Below are 14,026 nucleotides of genomic sequence, written 5' to 3'. Positions count from 1 at the left end.
GGCCAATTCTCTGGATGATTCTCCAGCAGCGATCGATGCACTATCAAGTTTGCATGCAAATGATTTGCACAGAAGTACAAATCATTTGCAAGCAAACATGAAAGATCAATCACTCAATCACTGAAACATGCGTAGAGCCCTAACAGCAATGACAGGGGAAGCAGCCTCCTGTCACTGCTGTTAGGGCTTCTGTTTTTTTTTAATGGACAGATGTTGTGCATATGTTAAACACGCACAATCCGTCCCATAAAAAAAAAGTCCCCGCGCTATGCCCCCCCCCCAATGAACCGCCATCCACGAGCCACTGTCCCCCAACCCCCAAAAATGGCAGGAGGGATGCCCATTCCCTCCTGCCACTGGACACTCTCCCACCAAATTGAAAAACTGGCAGGCGGGTTGAACATTCCCTCCTGCCACCGGAGGCCTTCCCCCAACACTTCCTCCTCCATACCTTTTAAGTTGGGAGCAGGAGGGGTGCTCAGTACCTCCTGCTCTGTGGCCGCCATCTACAATGCTGGGTCTTAGTCCCTCCCGCTGCATTATGTGATGTATGGGGAGGGGCATAAGACCCTGACTGGCTGAGGCGCCTCAGGCCCCTCCCCTTGGGAGGGGTCTTAGGTGTCTGAGCCAATCAGGTACTTCCTAGAGAGGGAGCCTAAATTTCTGACTGGCTCAGATGCCTAAGACTCCTCCCAAGGGAGGATTGGCGTCTGAGCCAATCAAGGCCTTAGGCCCCTCCTCATGTTCCCAACTTAAAAGGTACGGGAGAGGGTGTAGAGAGCGCCTCCAGTTGCAGAAAGGAATGGGCATCCCTCATGCCATTTTTTCAGTTTGGGGGGGGAGTGTCTGGCGGCAAAAGGGAGTGGGCACATCGTCAGGGGTCATTGGGGAGGGCCGTAAGGGGTGGTGGGGAATTTTTTTTATTCTTTTTTTATGGGAAAGATATTTTGCTTGTGTAATACATGCAAAATATCTGTGCCATTTGATGTGGCCCTTCAGCTCAAATGAACCTTCTCTCTGACGTTAGAATTGACATCAGAGGGAAGGCTAGTGGGCCAGCCACATACAGCATGTGAAACGCTGAACACATTGTCCCTGCACGGAGTTGCTGCTGGGAGAGGATGGAGTGACTCCGGCTCCAACAAAGTAACAAGGTCAGCTTCAGGGGAGGGGGGTGTGGATGGGGCAGGCAGGGATCCATGGCGTGCAACTTAATTTTTGAAGGATGGGAGGGAGAAGGAGCACGAACTCGACACAGAAGGAAGGGAAGGGGAATGAACATGGGACATAGAAGGGAAGGAGGAAGGAGGCACTAACTTGGATATCAGTGTGTGAGTGAGAGGGAAAGGAAGAGGAAGAGGAAAACTGGGCATAGAGAGAAAGGGGAGAGAGGTAGAGATGCATGGGGAGAGAAGGATGAGAGAAGAAATGTTGGATATGGTGGTGAAGAGGGAACAGAGGGACAGATTGAAGGGGATGCAAGGGGGAGGTATGTTGGACATACTGATGGAGGGAGAAATGTGGCATTGTGCTGGAGAGGGGTGATATAAGGAGAAATAGGCATGGGGCTGGTGGGTAGTGGTGAAAAATGCTGCAATTGATCTGGGGGATGAGAGAGGAAGAAATGTTGGATGTGGTAGTAGAAGGGGTGGGGGAGATGCCTGGATCTCTCAAGACAGATGGATAAGTGTGAGAGAGAGAGGGAAACATATTGCCAATAGGGGTGGAGGAGAGAGGAAGAAAAGTTGGACTCGTGGAGGGACAGAGAGAGAAAGATGTTGGTTGGGAAAGGGAATGGGGTCTGGAGGAGAGGAAGCGTACAGGAAGCAGAAAGAAAGAAATATTGGATGCACAATCAGAAGGAAATACAACCAGACTCATGAAATCACCAGACAACAAAGGTAGGAAAAATAATTTTATTTTCAATTTAGTGATCAAAATGTGTCAGTTTTGTGAATTTATATCAGCTGTCTATATTTTGCTCTATATTTGTCTATTTTCTATAGTTGTTACTAATTGCATATTGTCCTCTTTGGAAAAAAAAAAGCAAATATAACTGATAATTAACATTTTCTCTGCATACAGTGTGCTTTGTGTTTTTTCAATTTTGTGTTACCATTATGTATTAATAAGATTGTATTGTGTGTATATGAAAAACAGAGCTATGGAGTCGGAGGAAATTTCGGGTACCTGGAGTCGGAGTTGCCAAACAATGCACCGACTCCGACTCCAACTAAATTTAGATTGGAATTTAAAAAAAGCAAGTTTAAATGTCCCAATTCACAAAAAGTTATAATTAATGACTTCTCTACTGTAAGAATAAAGACCAATGCATGCAGTGCCTCACGTAACCGCAAAATGAACACGTGCTTCACTATATGGCACGCAACGCACAATTCGGAGTACCAATACTTATAAATGTATTCTCCCTTGTTGTTGTTTACAACTTATTTCCAACGTTCAACAAGGTTTTCAATACCTTGTTGTTAGAAATCACCTGGTGTAGACTTGAAAAATTCATCCAACCAAGCTCTCCCACCATACGCACAACATCTTTTTACGCGGATGAAGATCTTGTTTCACGCGGAGTCGGAGTCAGAAGTACAAAACACTGACGAGTCGGAGTCGGGGAGTCGGAGTCAGAAGTACAAAACACTGAGGAGTCTGAGTCGGAACATTTATCTACCGACTCCACAGCCCTGATGAAAAATGGATGGAAGAAATTGCATTACAATTAGTACTATTATTATGGGGATGGGTCATGGGCAGAGTTTGGGTGGGGGTACTCAGTTGATATTTGTTAGGCTTAGAGAGTACTTGGCTTGAAGAAGTTGAGAACACTGGCGTAGGTCATCTAAGTGAGCTCGCCATCTTAACATGGAAGCATCTATTGTCAGAATCTTTTGATGAGGTGGTTCTTGAAACAGGACACCTCTGGAGAGATTGGTTGGAGACATCTACCACAGAAGTGAGTCTCTGAGCTGTGATGTCACTGACAAGTACTGGGACAGAAGACCAGTTGTTTGAGACCACTGGGAGAATAACGTCCAATACTGTGGAGGCCATGTGGCCGAGGAATCACAAGTGACATGCCATCAGGTGGCGAAGAGAAGAGACTTCCTGGCAGAGCTGACATATTGTGGTGAGTCTCCGCTGAGGGAGGAAAGCACACAACAGGTTTGTGCCCAGAAGAGCTCCTATAAACTACTAGGTGGGATTTGGGATAATTGACTGCGAATCCCAGGATTTCGAGAAGTTGAACTGTTACATTCAAACTTGCTGAGCCTTTTGGGGTGTAGAGGCTTTGATCAACTAGTGATCTAAGTAAGGAAAAACATGGAAACTGTATGAACAAAGTATCACTGCCATTACCACCAAGCGCTTGGTGAACACTCTGGATGCTGATGCCAGTCCGAATGGAAGAACTTTGTACTGGAAGTGTGTTCCAAGAAGAAAGTGAAAATATTTTGTGAGCAGGGAGAATAGAAATGTGTGTACGCTCCTCTGAAATCTAGAGAACAAAGCCAGTTGTTCTTTTCTAAAAGAGGCAATAGGGTTCCCAGAGAGAGCATCCAAAACTTCTCTTTCACTAGGTACTTGTTAAGTGCTTGGAGGTCTAGAATTGGACGATTCCCTCCGGTCTAAGGAAGTACCTCAAACAGAATGCCTTGCCCTTCTCTTGTAGTGGAACTTTTCTATTACGTTGCGCTGGAGGAGGGTTGAGAGTTCCTGGTGAAGGAGGGCTTTCTGATGGGAGTTGACATGAGACTCTCTTGGAGGGTGGTTCCAAGGTTTCTTTTGCAGAAGAAGGGCATAGCCCCACCCACCACTTGATGAACCCATTGGTCTAATGTTATGAGGGTCCAGTGCTGTTGGTAATGGGTGAGTATGGTAGAGTATGATTTGAGGGCTGAGATACACTAGCTAAGCTCTCTAAGACGGAGTCAAAATGACTGCTGCTTAAGTAGGGGCAGAAATTTTTTGTTGCCTCAGGTGCCTTCGGATAGATGGCCATGTAGACATAGGAGACCGATGGTATTTAGTTCTGGAGTAGTATGAGGAACCCCTGTAGGAGCTTGAAAATCGCTTAGGCTGCTGAAAATGTTGAGCTTTTGAGGAAGACAGAGTGCTCGTACTGTCAGTTTGTCTTTTGATCTTTTGAGTCGCCTCCTCTATCCAATTTCCAAACCAGTCATTACTCATACAGGGTATATTGAAAAGATAGTCTTAAATACTGGCATCTAGATCTGAGATTCTGATCCAAGCCTGTCTGTGCATAGAGATGGAAACCACTGAGGTGCAAGAGGCTACATCAAAGGCATCATATATAGAGTGTGCCATGTATTTCCTGGTTTCCAGAAGGTCATGCTTGAGATACCAATAAACCAAGAGATGTTTAGAGGGTATGTACTTGTAATGTAATGTAATGTAATTCATTTCTTATATACCGCTACATCCGTTAGGTTCTAAGCGGTTTACAGAAAATATACATTAAGATTAGAAATAAGAAAGGTACTTGGAAAATTCCCTTACTGTCCCGAAGGCTCACAATCTAACTAAAGTACCTGGAGGGTAATAGAGAAGTGAAAAGTACAGTTAGAGGAAAAATAAAAATAAAATAAACATTTTAAAAAGACAGCATTGATCTAAATACTTTGGAAGGTAGAGGAGAGGAGAGAAAGGAATAGAAGCAGAATGGGTCAGCGTCAGTGATGAAGTGGAGCAAGTAAGTTTAGGAGGAGTGATTGACGTATCCAGAAAGGGCTTCTTCAGGGAAGAGACTTGGCCGACAGTCCCAGGATGCCTATGTCTCCTCACCTGCGATGTTCTCCCATCCATGCATTCCCTCCCAGACACACTGCCCGTAAGTGGACATCCTCTGGACAAGAGACTTCATGTAAAAGAACATAGAAGGTGTAATTCAGGATTTTACTCATGAGCATGGAGCTCTGGAAGACCTTGCAACTAAACTTATCTAGAGTACTGTCCTCTCTGCCCAAGGGAGAATTAGCATAGGTTCCGAAGCTGTGTGCTTTCTTTAAGAAGGACTCCACCACTAGCGACTAATGTGGCAGCTGTGGTTTGTGAAACCCAGGGGCAGATCGAAGCTTATAAAGATAATCCAAAAGTCGCTGGTGCACAAATGGGGGATTCCCAGTTTTTGAGCAAGGCCTCCTGCATAAGGATGCGGAGAAGAACCTTCAGGCAGTACTTGTCAACTCCTTGTATTCAAGTACCTCTCTGAATTCTGCAATAGTGTCTGTTTCAGGCTGCATTTTAATTGGGAGATCCTGCCCCATCTTCTGATAAACAGACTGGCAGGGAGCAAAGTCTGATCAGGCAATGAAGCTGAATCTGGAAGACTGCCAATAGAGAAAATCACCAACGTATTCAGATCTGCTAGAAGCATGAAGAAGCAAGTCAGAATCACCTGGGAATACTTAGCAGGTTGTCTGGTCATACTAGGATGTCTTGGAGTAGAGCTGCAATCTTGGGAGGAGCATAGACTTGGCTGCTGGGAAGGCCGTCTAGAAGAGGCGTTGAGAGTCAGACAATACGCTATGCCCCCCCCTCAATGACGATGCAGCCATAGACCCCAATGATAAGTGCATGTCATCGACGTCTTTATTAAGCCTACCTTATGCTCATTTAGGAGTCTCCGAGTGACGGTATTTCGCTTACCTTGCTTGGACTCAGTCGAGGCAAGGGGTGTGTTAACAGAATTTAGCACAGCGTCCGACTGCCATAGCCCGGCTAGCTCATTCCACAGCAGTATATTCAGATGATCTTAGAGAGAAAGGGCCTGTATGATAGATGGTATATATCGCGCCTGTTGCTGGAACTGGAGTGTCTGTGCAGTTGGTGGCACAGAATGCACTTGCTGCTGTAGAAATGGTGCTTGTGCAGTAGGTGGCACAAATTGAGCTTGCTGCTGTGAACTTAGCACTTATTCAGTAGGCAGCACAAATTGCACTTGTTGCTGCACAGATAGTGGAACTTGCGCCTGTACGGTAGTCGGTACAGAATGCGCATGAGCAGAAGTATCCATCTGTTGTCTTTTCGATGGAGAGGTTTCTTGTGTTGCAGCAGCATTGGAGGGGGAACAGTGCTTGTGCTTCTTAGCTTTCTAACGTGGTTCCCCTGATGGCGGCAGTAACTGAGGTAGAGAGGACAATGAAGTTGACGGCCCTGGTGTAAGGCAGTGAAGAGGAGCTTCAGCATTGGAGTTGGCCATCCTCAATGCTGTTTCTAAACTGGCCCAAAAATCTAAAAATTATCAAGAAGTCAAAAACCCCGAGAGAAAAACCGCCGTCATGAGGTTCCGCACAGAAGAGTGCTAGTAGGCAAAGGCCTATTAAAAAACAGCACTCCTTTTAGTAATACTAGCAAATTAAATAAATTTAAGTATTAAAGAAAAAATAATACGAGAGGGCACAAAACATACACAAATGATGTATGCAGAAAATACACATGAGTAAAAGACATATAAAAAAGCATACACACCTAACAGAAGGTGTGTGAAGAGAAAACCAAAATATGGCTTCTCCACTCCACAGAAAACAAACAAAATATGGCTTCTCCACTCCACAGAAAACAAACAACCGATAGTCCCACGAGCTGGCAGGACCATCTTTAGACGATCTGTGCCAGGTTCGGTGGATGACGTCACCCCCACATGTGAGAATATGCTGCCTGCTTGTCCTGGGATAAAATTGTGTATCAAAGCATACATAGGGAACAAAACACTATCACAAACAATTCTGTATTTTTCAGCCTGATAAATAAAACTCATGAAGTAAGTCTTTGCTTTTCTTAAAATAGCATATAAATAATCTTCAAACTGCATATTTACAACATAATGCTACAAGCTAAAATGTATATTACTATATATACTCGAATATAAACCAAGATTTCTGGGCCCAAATATGGGGCTGTCAGTTATATTCAAGTCCCATCCAGCCCTCCCTCTTCCCTGGAATCACCTCCCTTACTGCCCTGGTGGTCCACTAGTATAGAGAACTGGTGATCAATCCCTCCCTCCCCTCCTACTGCACACCTACTTTACTTCCCTGATGGTCCAGCAGTGAACTGGGAGAGGAGCAATCCTTCCACAATCCTGCCAGTGCAGTCTCAATAGTAAAAAAAATGTCTGTTGTGAGTTCCTGTGGGACTTCGCTTCAACCATATTTTTTTTAAATATAGAGACTGCATGGGCAGGGGCTTAGAAGGATCACTCCTGTCCCAGCTCACCAATGGATCACCAGGAAAGTAAGATAGGCCTGTGGTGGGATTGGGAGGAGGGAAACATGGAGTGGGCTAAGTGTGCTAGCAGACAGGACACTATGGGGAAGGAGAGAGAGATCAATCACTCTGGCTCTTGTTCTCCACATCACTGGACTGCCATGGCAGTAAGGTAGAGTTGTAGTGTGACTGGGATTAGGAGGGAACCGGGAGAGGTGGCAGACTGGTTGGCCAACTGCAAGTTAGCAGACAGGACACGTCAGGGAAGGAAGGGATCGCTCCTGTCCTGGTACTTGAATATAAACCATTGGTTTATATTTGAGCAGTGGCATAACTGGGGCGGAGCATCCCCTCCTCTAGCCGAAGCACACCACCCCCAGATCAGTCGGGGGGTTCAGGACTATCTGTGTGCAGATGTCAGCTCTGCTGGTATGCCTACTCTGGAACAGAAACTTGATGTCAAAGTGGGCAGGACTGGCACAGCCAACAGCCATGCACAGGTGGACTGCAGGCTCGCAACCACTCCAGCAACTCTGAGCTTCCTGCATATGGAGCAGACAACTCCCTACCCCACCCTTGGTACACCACTATTTTAGAGTTAAAATTTTTCTCCTATAAAGGGGGGAGAAAATGTTATTTTGGTTTATAGTCGGACAGGTTTACAATCAAGTACATACGGTAAATTTGTATTTCAGAATAACGTGAACCAACATCTTCCAATTAATGACTTTCCAGCTATAAAGTTACAGGTTAATATTAAAAAAAAATCTTACATGTTGAGGTTCATCTTCTGTTGACATTGCATTATTCACACACAAAGCTTCTAAAAACTTTTGCTTCAGAACAATATAGCGAAACCTAACAAAAAAAAATAATTAATAAAATACATCAACATTACTCCCTTATCTCCCCCTTCAAATATTACTTATGTTTGATTAAAATCAAAGATAAAAATTGAGCCCAGTTTTCAGTTATTAATTAAGGAAGCACTTTCAAAATGTTTTATGTCCTGGATGATGATGTCTGTCTGTGGGTGCTGTGAGTGCTTGTGCACCCCCAATATTGAGTAAACTGCTTGACAGTGTCAAGGAAGTGTAATTTCCATTGAGCACTCCCAATGATTTTGAAAAGTTGGCTTCAATGGCTGTCTGTATCCTTTTTCCATCTGAGCATAACCACAGTTTATGTGCATAAAATTTCTGGCTGCGGAAAATTACATGCATAGAATTAGAAATGTTTAAAAATCCAACTTTCTGTATATCCCCCAGATTGAAAATGTAAACAGAAACATAAGAACTGCAACATGTATATTCTCGCATACACTCAAAGAACATTCCTCTATTGGTGGCAATAACATACATACCGTATTTTTCACTCCATAAGACACACTTTTTTTCTACCCCAAAGAGGGTGGAAATCTCGATAGGTCTTATGAAGCTAAGGTACAATATTTTAATTCCCGGCGCACCAGCTTTTTAAACATCGCCCGCCGCTCTCCTCCCCGTACAAATGCAAAACACCCCCCCCTGCAGCCACACCACCTTTCAGCTGCAACACCTTTAAACACCGCCTTGTTGCCTCCCCGTACAATTGCAACCCCCCCCCCCCCGCACCGCAGCCGCACCACCTTTTTAAAACAAATCCGCCGCCGCTGTCATTCCCCGCTGTACTTTTTTCTAGCCTGGTGATCCAGCGTATATCCCTCCCTCGACAGCTCTGTATCATTTCCCGGCAGCGGGCACACGAGTCAGGAGCGCAACAGTTAGGCCCAAGCTTTACACACTCCCGCTTGGGCACGTGCCGCTTTCTGAATGGCTGGCAGCAGTTCTCACGGGAAATGATACAGAGCCAAGGGAGGGAGGGAAGAATTTTAAAAAGGTACGGTACAAGGGGACTATGATTAAAGTACAAAGGGGGGGGTATGATTAAAAAGGTACAATGGGGGCTATGATTAAAGGTACAAGGGGGACTATGATTAAAGGTACAAGGGGGGCTATGATTAAAGGTACAAGGGGGGCTATGATTAAAGGTACAAGGGGGGCTATGATTAATCATAGCCCCCCTTGTACCTTTAATCATAGCCCCCCTTGTACCTTTAATCATAGCCCCCCTTGTACCTTTAAAGGTACAAGGGGGGGCTATGATTAAAGGTACAAAGGTGGGGATATGATTAAAGGTATGGGGGATGATTAAAAAAGATACTGGGGATACGTGGGGGGGGATAATTAAGGTACTGGGGGGCACGTGGGGTTTATGGGGCCTGCCTGCCTGTCACTAGGCCACTAGGCCTGCCTGCTTTGTGTCCTGTCCCTGCCCGCCCTGTCCCAGCCTATCACTAGACCACCAGAGGGGGGTACAGGGGACAGAGCCTTGCAGGGAGAATTTGGTTCAGAATGGTTTTTTTTCTTGTTTTCCTTCTCTAAATCTAGGGTGCGTCTTATGGTCAGGTGCGTCTTATGGTCAGGTGCTTCTTATGAAGCGAAAAATACGGTAAATTGTAATAGGTACATAAAAAGTAACCTGTTTCGCAAAACTCCTTACTGTTAAGGAAATGGGTTAGATCTCATACTAAAATGATGACTAATGCACACAATAAGGCTGTTCTTGCAATAATTTTTTAAAAGCTGTTAATATCCTGGGGCCACAAAACTCTAAATATTAGGATAGTTGTTCAATAGTAAGAGGTTATGTAGGTGTTGGGGCAGAGGCAAAAATATTTTCATCATTGCTTATTACCTTTTCTTGTCAAACTTTTCCATGCACTCAAGAGGCTGAATAAATTGTAAAACTTCGTCCCATTGACCATCTAATATTAGTTGCCTAAAAAAAAAATTACTTTTAACTAAAAAAAACTCTAGTTCACAAGTTTCACAAACATCAGGCTTCAATATGCAACTAATATAGTCAAAATAGGCTACATTACTAGCCAGAATTGTACACAAGACAGATTATTCTATATTTTTGCGTACCACTCAAATGTATTGGTTCTCAATGTACTACTTAACAGTGTACTACTTAACAGTGTACTACTTAACAATGTACTACTTAACAGTGTACTCTACTTAACAGTGTACTACTTAACAGTGTACTCTACTTAACAGTGTACTACTTAACAGTGTACTACTTAACAGTGTACTACTTAACAATGTACTCTACTTAACAGTGTACTACTTAACAATGTACTACTTAACAATGTACTACTTAACAGTGTACTACTTAACAGTGTACTACTTAACAGTGTACTACTTAACAATGTACTCTACTTAACAGTGTACTACTTAACAGTGTACTACTTAACAGTGTACTACTTAACAGTGTACTCTACTTAACAGTGTACTACTTAACAGTGTACTACTTAACAATGTACTACTTAACAATGTACTACTTAACAGTGTACTACTTAACAATGTACTCTACTTAACAGTGTACTACTTAACAATGTACTCTACTTAACAATGTACTCTACTTAACAATGTACTACTTAACAGTGTACTACTTAACAATGTACTCTACTTAACAGTGTACTACTTAACAATGTACTCTACTTAACAGTGTACTACTTAACAATGTACTCTACTTAACAGTGTACTACTTAACAATGTACTACTTAACAGTGTACTACTTAACAATGTACTACTTAACAGTGTACTACTTAACAATGTACTCTACTTAACAGTGTACTACTTAACAATGTACTCTACTTAACAGTGTACTACTTAACAATGTACTCTACTTAACAGTGTACTACTTAACAGTGTACTACTTAACAGTGTACTACTTAACAATGTACTCTACTTAACAGTGTACTACTTAACAATGTACTCTACTTAACAGTGTACTACTTAACAGTGTACTACTTAACAGTGTACTACTTAACAATGTACTCTACTTAACAGTGTACTACTTAACAGTGTACTACTTAACAATGTACTCTACTTAACAGTGTACTACTTAACAGTGTACTACTTAACAATGTACTCTACTTAACAGTGTACTACTTAACAATGTACTCTACTTAACAGTGTACTACTTAACAGTGTACTACTTAACAATGTACTCTACTTAACAGTGTACTACTTAACAGTGTACTACTTAATGTACTACTTAATGTACTACTTAATGTACTACTTAACAGTGTACTACTTAACAGTGTACTACTTAACAGTGTACTACTTAACAATGTACTACTTAACAATGTACTACTTAACAGTGTACTACTTAACAGTGTACTACTTAACAGTGTACTACTTAACAGTAAGCAGTTCAACATCCAATGAGAAGACTTAGAGTAACTTCAACTGTTTAGTACAATGAGCCAAGAAATGTATTTTAGTTAATTGAATCCAAGATTGTTGCACTGACAAGTCTTTTGTGGCTGGATGTTGATCATTTGTTAAAAGGGGTAGAGAAGGAAAAAAGAACTGTCAAGTGGCTTGATTTCTGTGCCAAGATAGAGATTTTTTTCTTTCCTTAAATGAAAGGGATCAACTGATTACCCAAAAGGTCCCTGGACATGACCAATATGGTCATGCCTGGTTTTATGCCAAAACCAAAGAGACAGGAGAGAATGGGTTACATGAAAGATTTAACCCACGAGAACAAAAAGATTACATATAGTACCTAGCAGGAAACTGCAACTCGCTAATCTCAGGTCTTCCACTCAGACATCTTTCTTTCCTTCAATCCATTCACAACTCATATTCTGTGAGAGCTGCTATACTCACATTACCCTTCTCCTAAAGTCACTTCACTGGCTTCTCATCTATTTCCAAATACAATTCAAACTCCTCTTACTGACCTACAAATTCATTCACTCGGCAACCCATCATTATCTCTCTTCACTTATATCCACCTACGTTCCGGCTTCCCCCACTCTCCCCCCCCGTGAGCTCCACTCAGCCGGTAGGTCCCTCCTATCTGTGCCCTTCTCCTACACTGCCAACTCCATACTATGCCCCTTCTGTCTTGCTGAACCGTATGCCTGGAACTAACTGCCCGATTCCCTATGGCAGGCTCCATCTCTGGCAGTGTTCTCGTCCAAGTTAAAAGTCTACCTCTTTGAGACTGCTTTTAACTCCTAACTCCTCTCACCTTGGGTTCTGCATCCCCAACACCATAAGTAGTGTCTGTCCAAGTTAGACTTGCCGCCTGACTGACCTTCTGTAGCCACGAAAGGAAAAAGGATGTTTTGATGTCCCTTATAAGACTCTGGTAAGACCTTATTTAGAATACTGTGTACAAGTCTTGAGACCGCACCTTCAAAATAATATCAACAGGATGGAATAAGTCCAGAGGAAGGCTACTAAAAAGATTGGTGGTCTACATCATAAGGCATATGGGGACAGACTTAAAGATCTCAATATATACTTTGGAAGAAAGATGGGAGAGGGAAGATATACAGTATGGGAAATATGCTATCTGATTTAAAATTGAAATCGTAAATATACGCGGATGACATCACAATTATTATTCCTATAGCCTCACTGTCCCAAGAGACAAACAACTCATCTCATCTGTCCCTACCAAGGTAAAACAATGGAATACGCAATTTAAACTAACACTGAATTTGGATAAAAACTAAGGTTTTTTTGGGCAAGTCTAAATAACAAAATCATGAACACCTCTTTGAGATTAAATGGGTCAGACTATCCAATTATTTCTACAATCAAAATCCTTGGTGTCATCTTGGACCGAAGCCTGACTTTTGAAGATCACACTAACGCTTAGGTTAAAAAATGTTTTTTCACTTTATGAAAACTCCATACCATTAAACATTAGTTTGATTTCTTCTCTTTTCGACTGCTGGTTTAATCTTTGATCTTAAGTACTTAGACTATTGCAATATCATATACTTGGGATCTTTTAAGAAAACCATCAAACGGCTGAGAATCGTCCAGAACGCCGCAGTCCATCTCATTTATGGCCTCAAGAAATCAGATCATGTAAACTCGTATTACAAAAAACTACACTGGCTGCCTGTGGAAGCAAGAGTCATCTTTAAGTTTGCTTGCCTTTGCTTCAAAACCATAACAGGTTCACCCCCAATCTGTCTCACTATTTCGAATTTCCAGGCACAACCTGTACACGTAGTGCTTACTTGTTCGCCTTTCCATCCTTAAAGGGCTGTAACTACAAGAGATTCCTTGATCGAACACTATCATTCCAAGCAGGCAAATGGAACAAACATTTAACCAACTTTATTTCAAACATACTTTCTTATCAAACTTTCAGGAAGTCAATAAAAACTTCTCTCTTTGACAAATTTCTCTGACTCCACTTCTGCCTTGATGTATTCTTAAAACACTCCCAGACAAACTTGATTAATCTTAACATGCCAATGTCATTTTGAAAATTTTTGGTATTATCACTGTCTGTATACAGTCTCTTCCTCTGTAAACCGTTCTGAACTATTTGTAGTATTGCGGTATATAAAGTTATTATTATAATTATTATTAAGAGACGTTTAAATACCTACGTGGCATAAATACGAATGAGGCGAGTCTCTTTCAGTTGAAAGAAAATTCTAAAGTGAGAGGACATAAAATGAAGTTAAGAAATGATAGACTCAAGAGTAATCTAAGGAAACACTTTTTTGCAGACAGGGTGACAGAGTCAAAGACTGTGTTTTAATTCAAGAAAGCGCAGGATAGATAGGCAGAATCTCTTAGGAAGAGGAGAAGATAGTAGATGCTATGGATTGGCAGACTGGATGGGCCATTTGGCATTTATCTGCCATCATGTTTCTATGTAACTGAGTAAAAATAATAAAAATTGGTGAAATTAC

The 14,026-nt window shown here is 42.3% G+C and overlaps 1 protein-coding gene across 5 annotated transcripts in view; it reads right to left on the bottom strand.

The window, feature by feature from the left end:
• Positions 1–14,026, bottom strand: part of WDR47 (WD repeat domain 47) — a 104,273-nt gene that overhangs the window by 72,423 nt on the left and 17,824 nt on the right. For 4 of the 5 annotated variants that reach the window (XM_033916863.1, XM_033916860.1, XM_033916861.1 and 1 more), the window contains exons 3-4: positions 9,979–10,062; positions 8,016–8,100 (exon numbers count right to left, since the gene is read on the bottom strand). In XM_033916863.1, the coding sequence (XP_033772754.1) occupies positions 8,016–8,100; positions 9,979–10,062 (169 nt within the window). The remainder of the gene's footprint in view (positions 1–8,015; positions 8,101–9,978; positions 10,063–14,026) is intronic. The other variant, XM_033916864.1, reaches the window with a different exon arrangement.

This window comes from Geotrypetes seraphini, chromosome 12 (assembly GCF_902459505.1).
Source record: "Geotrypetes seraphini chromosome 12, aGeoSer1.1, whole genome shotgun sequence".
Taxonomy (NCBI): domain Eukaryota; kingdom Metazoa; phylum Chordata; class Amphibia; order Gymnophiona; family Dermophiidae; genus Geotrypetes; species Geotrypetes seraphini.
This window is presented reverse-complemented; position numbering and strand designations above follow the sequence as displayed.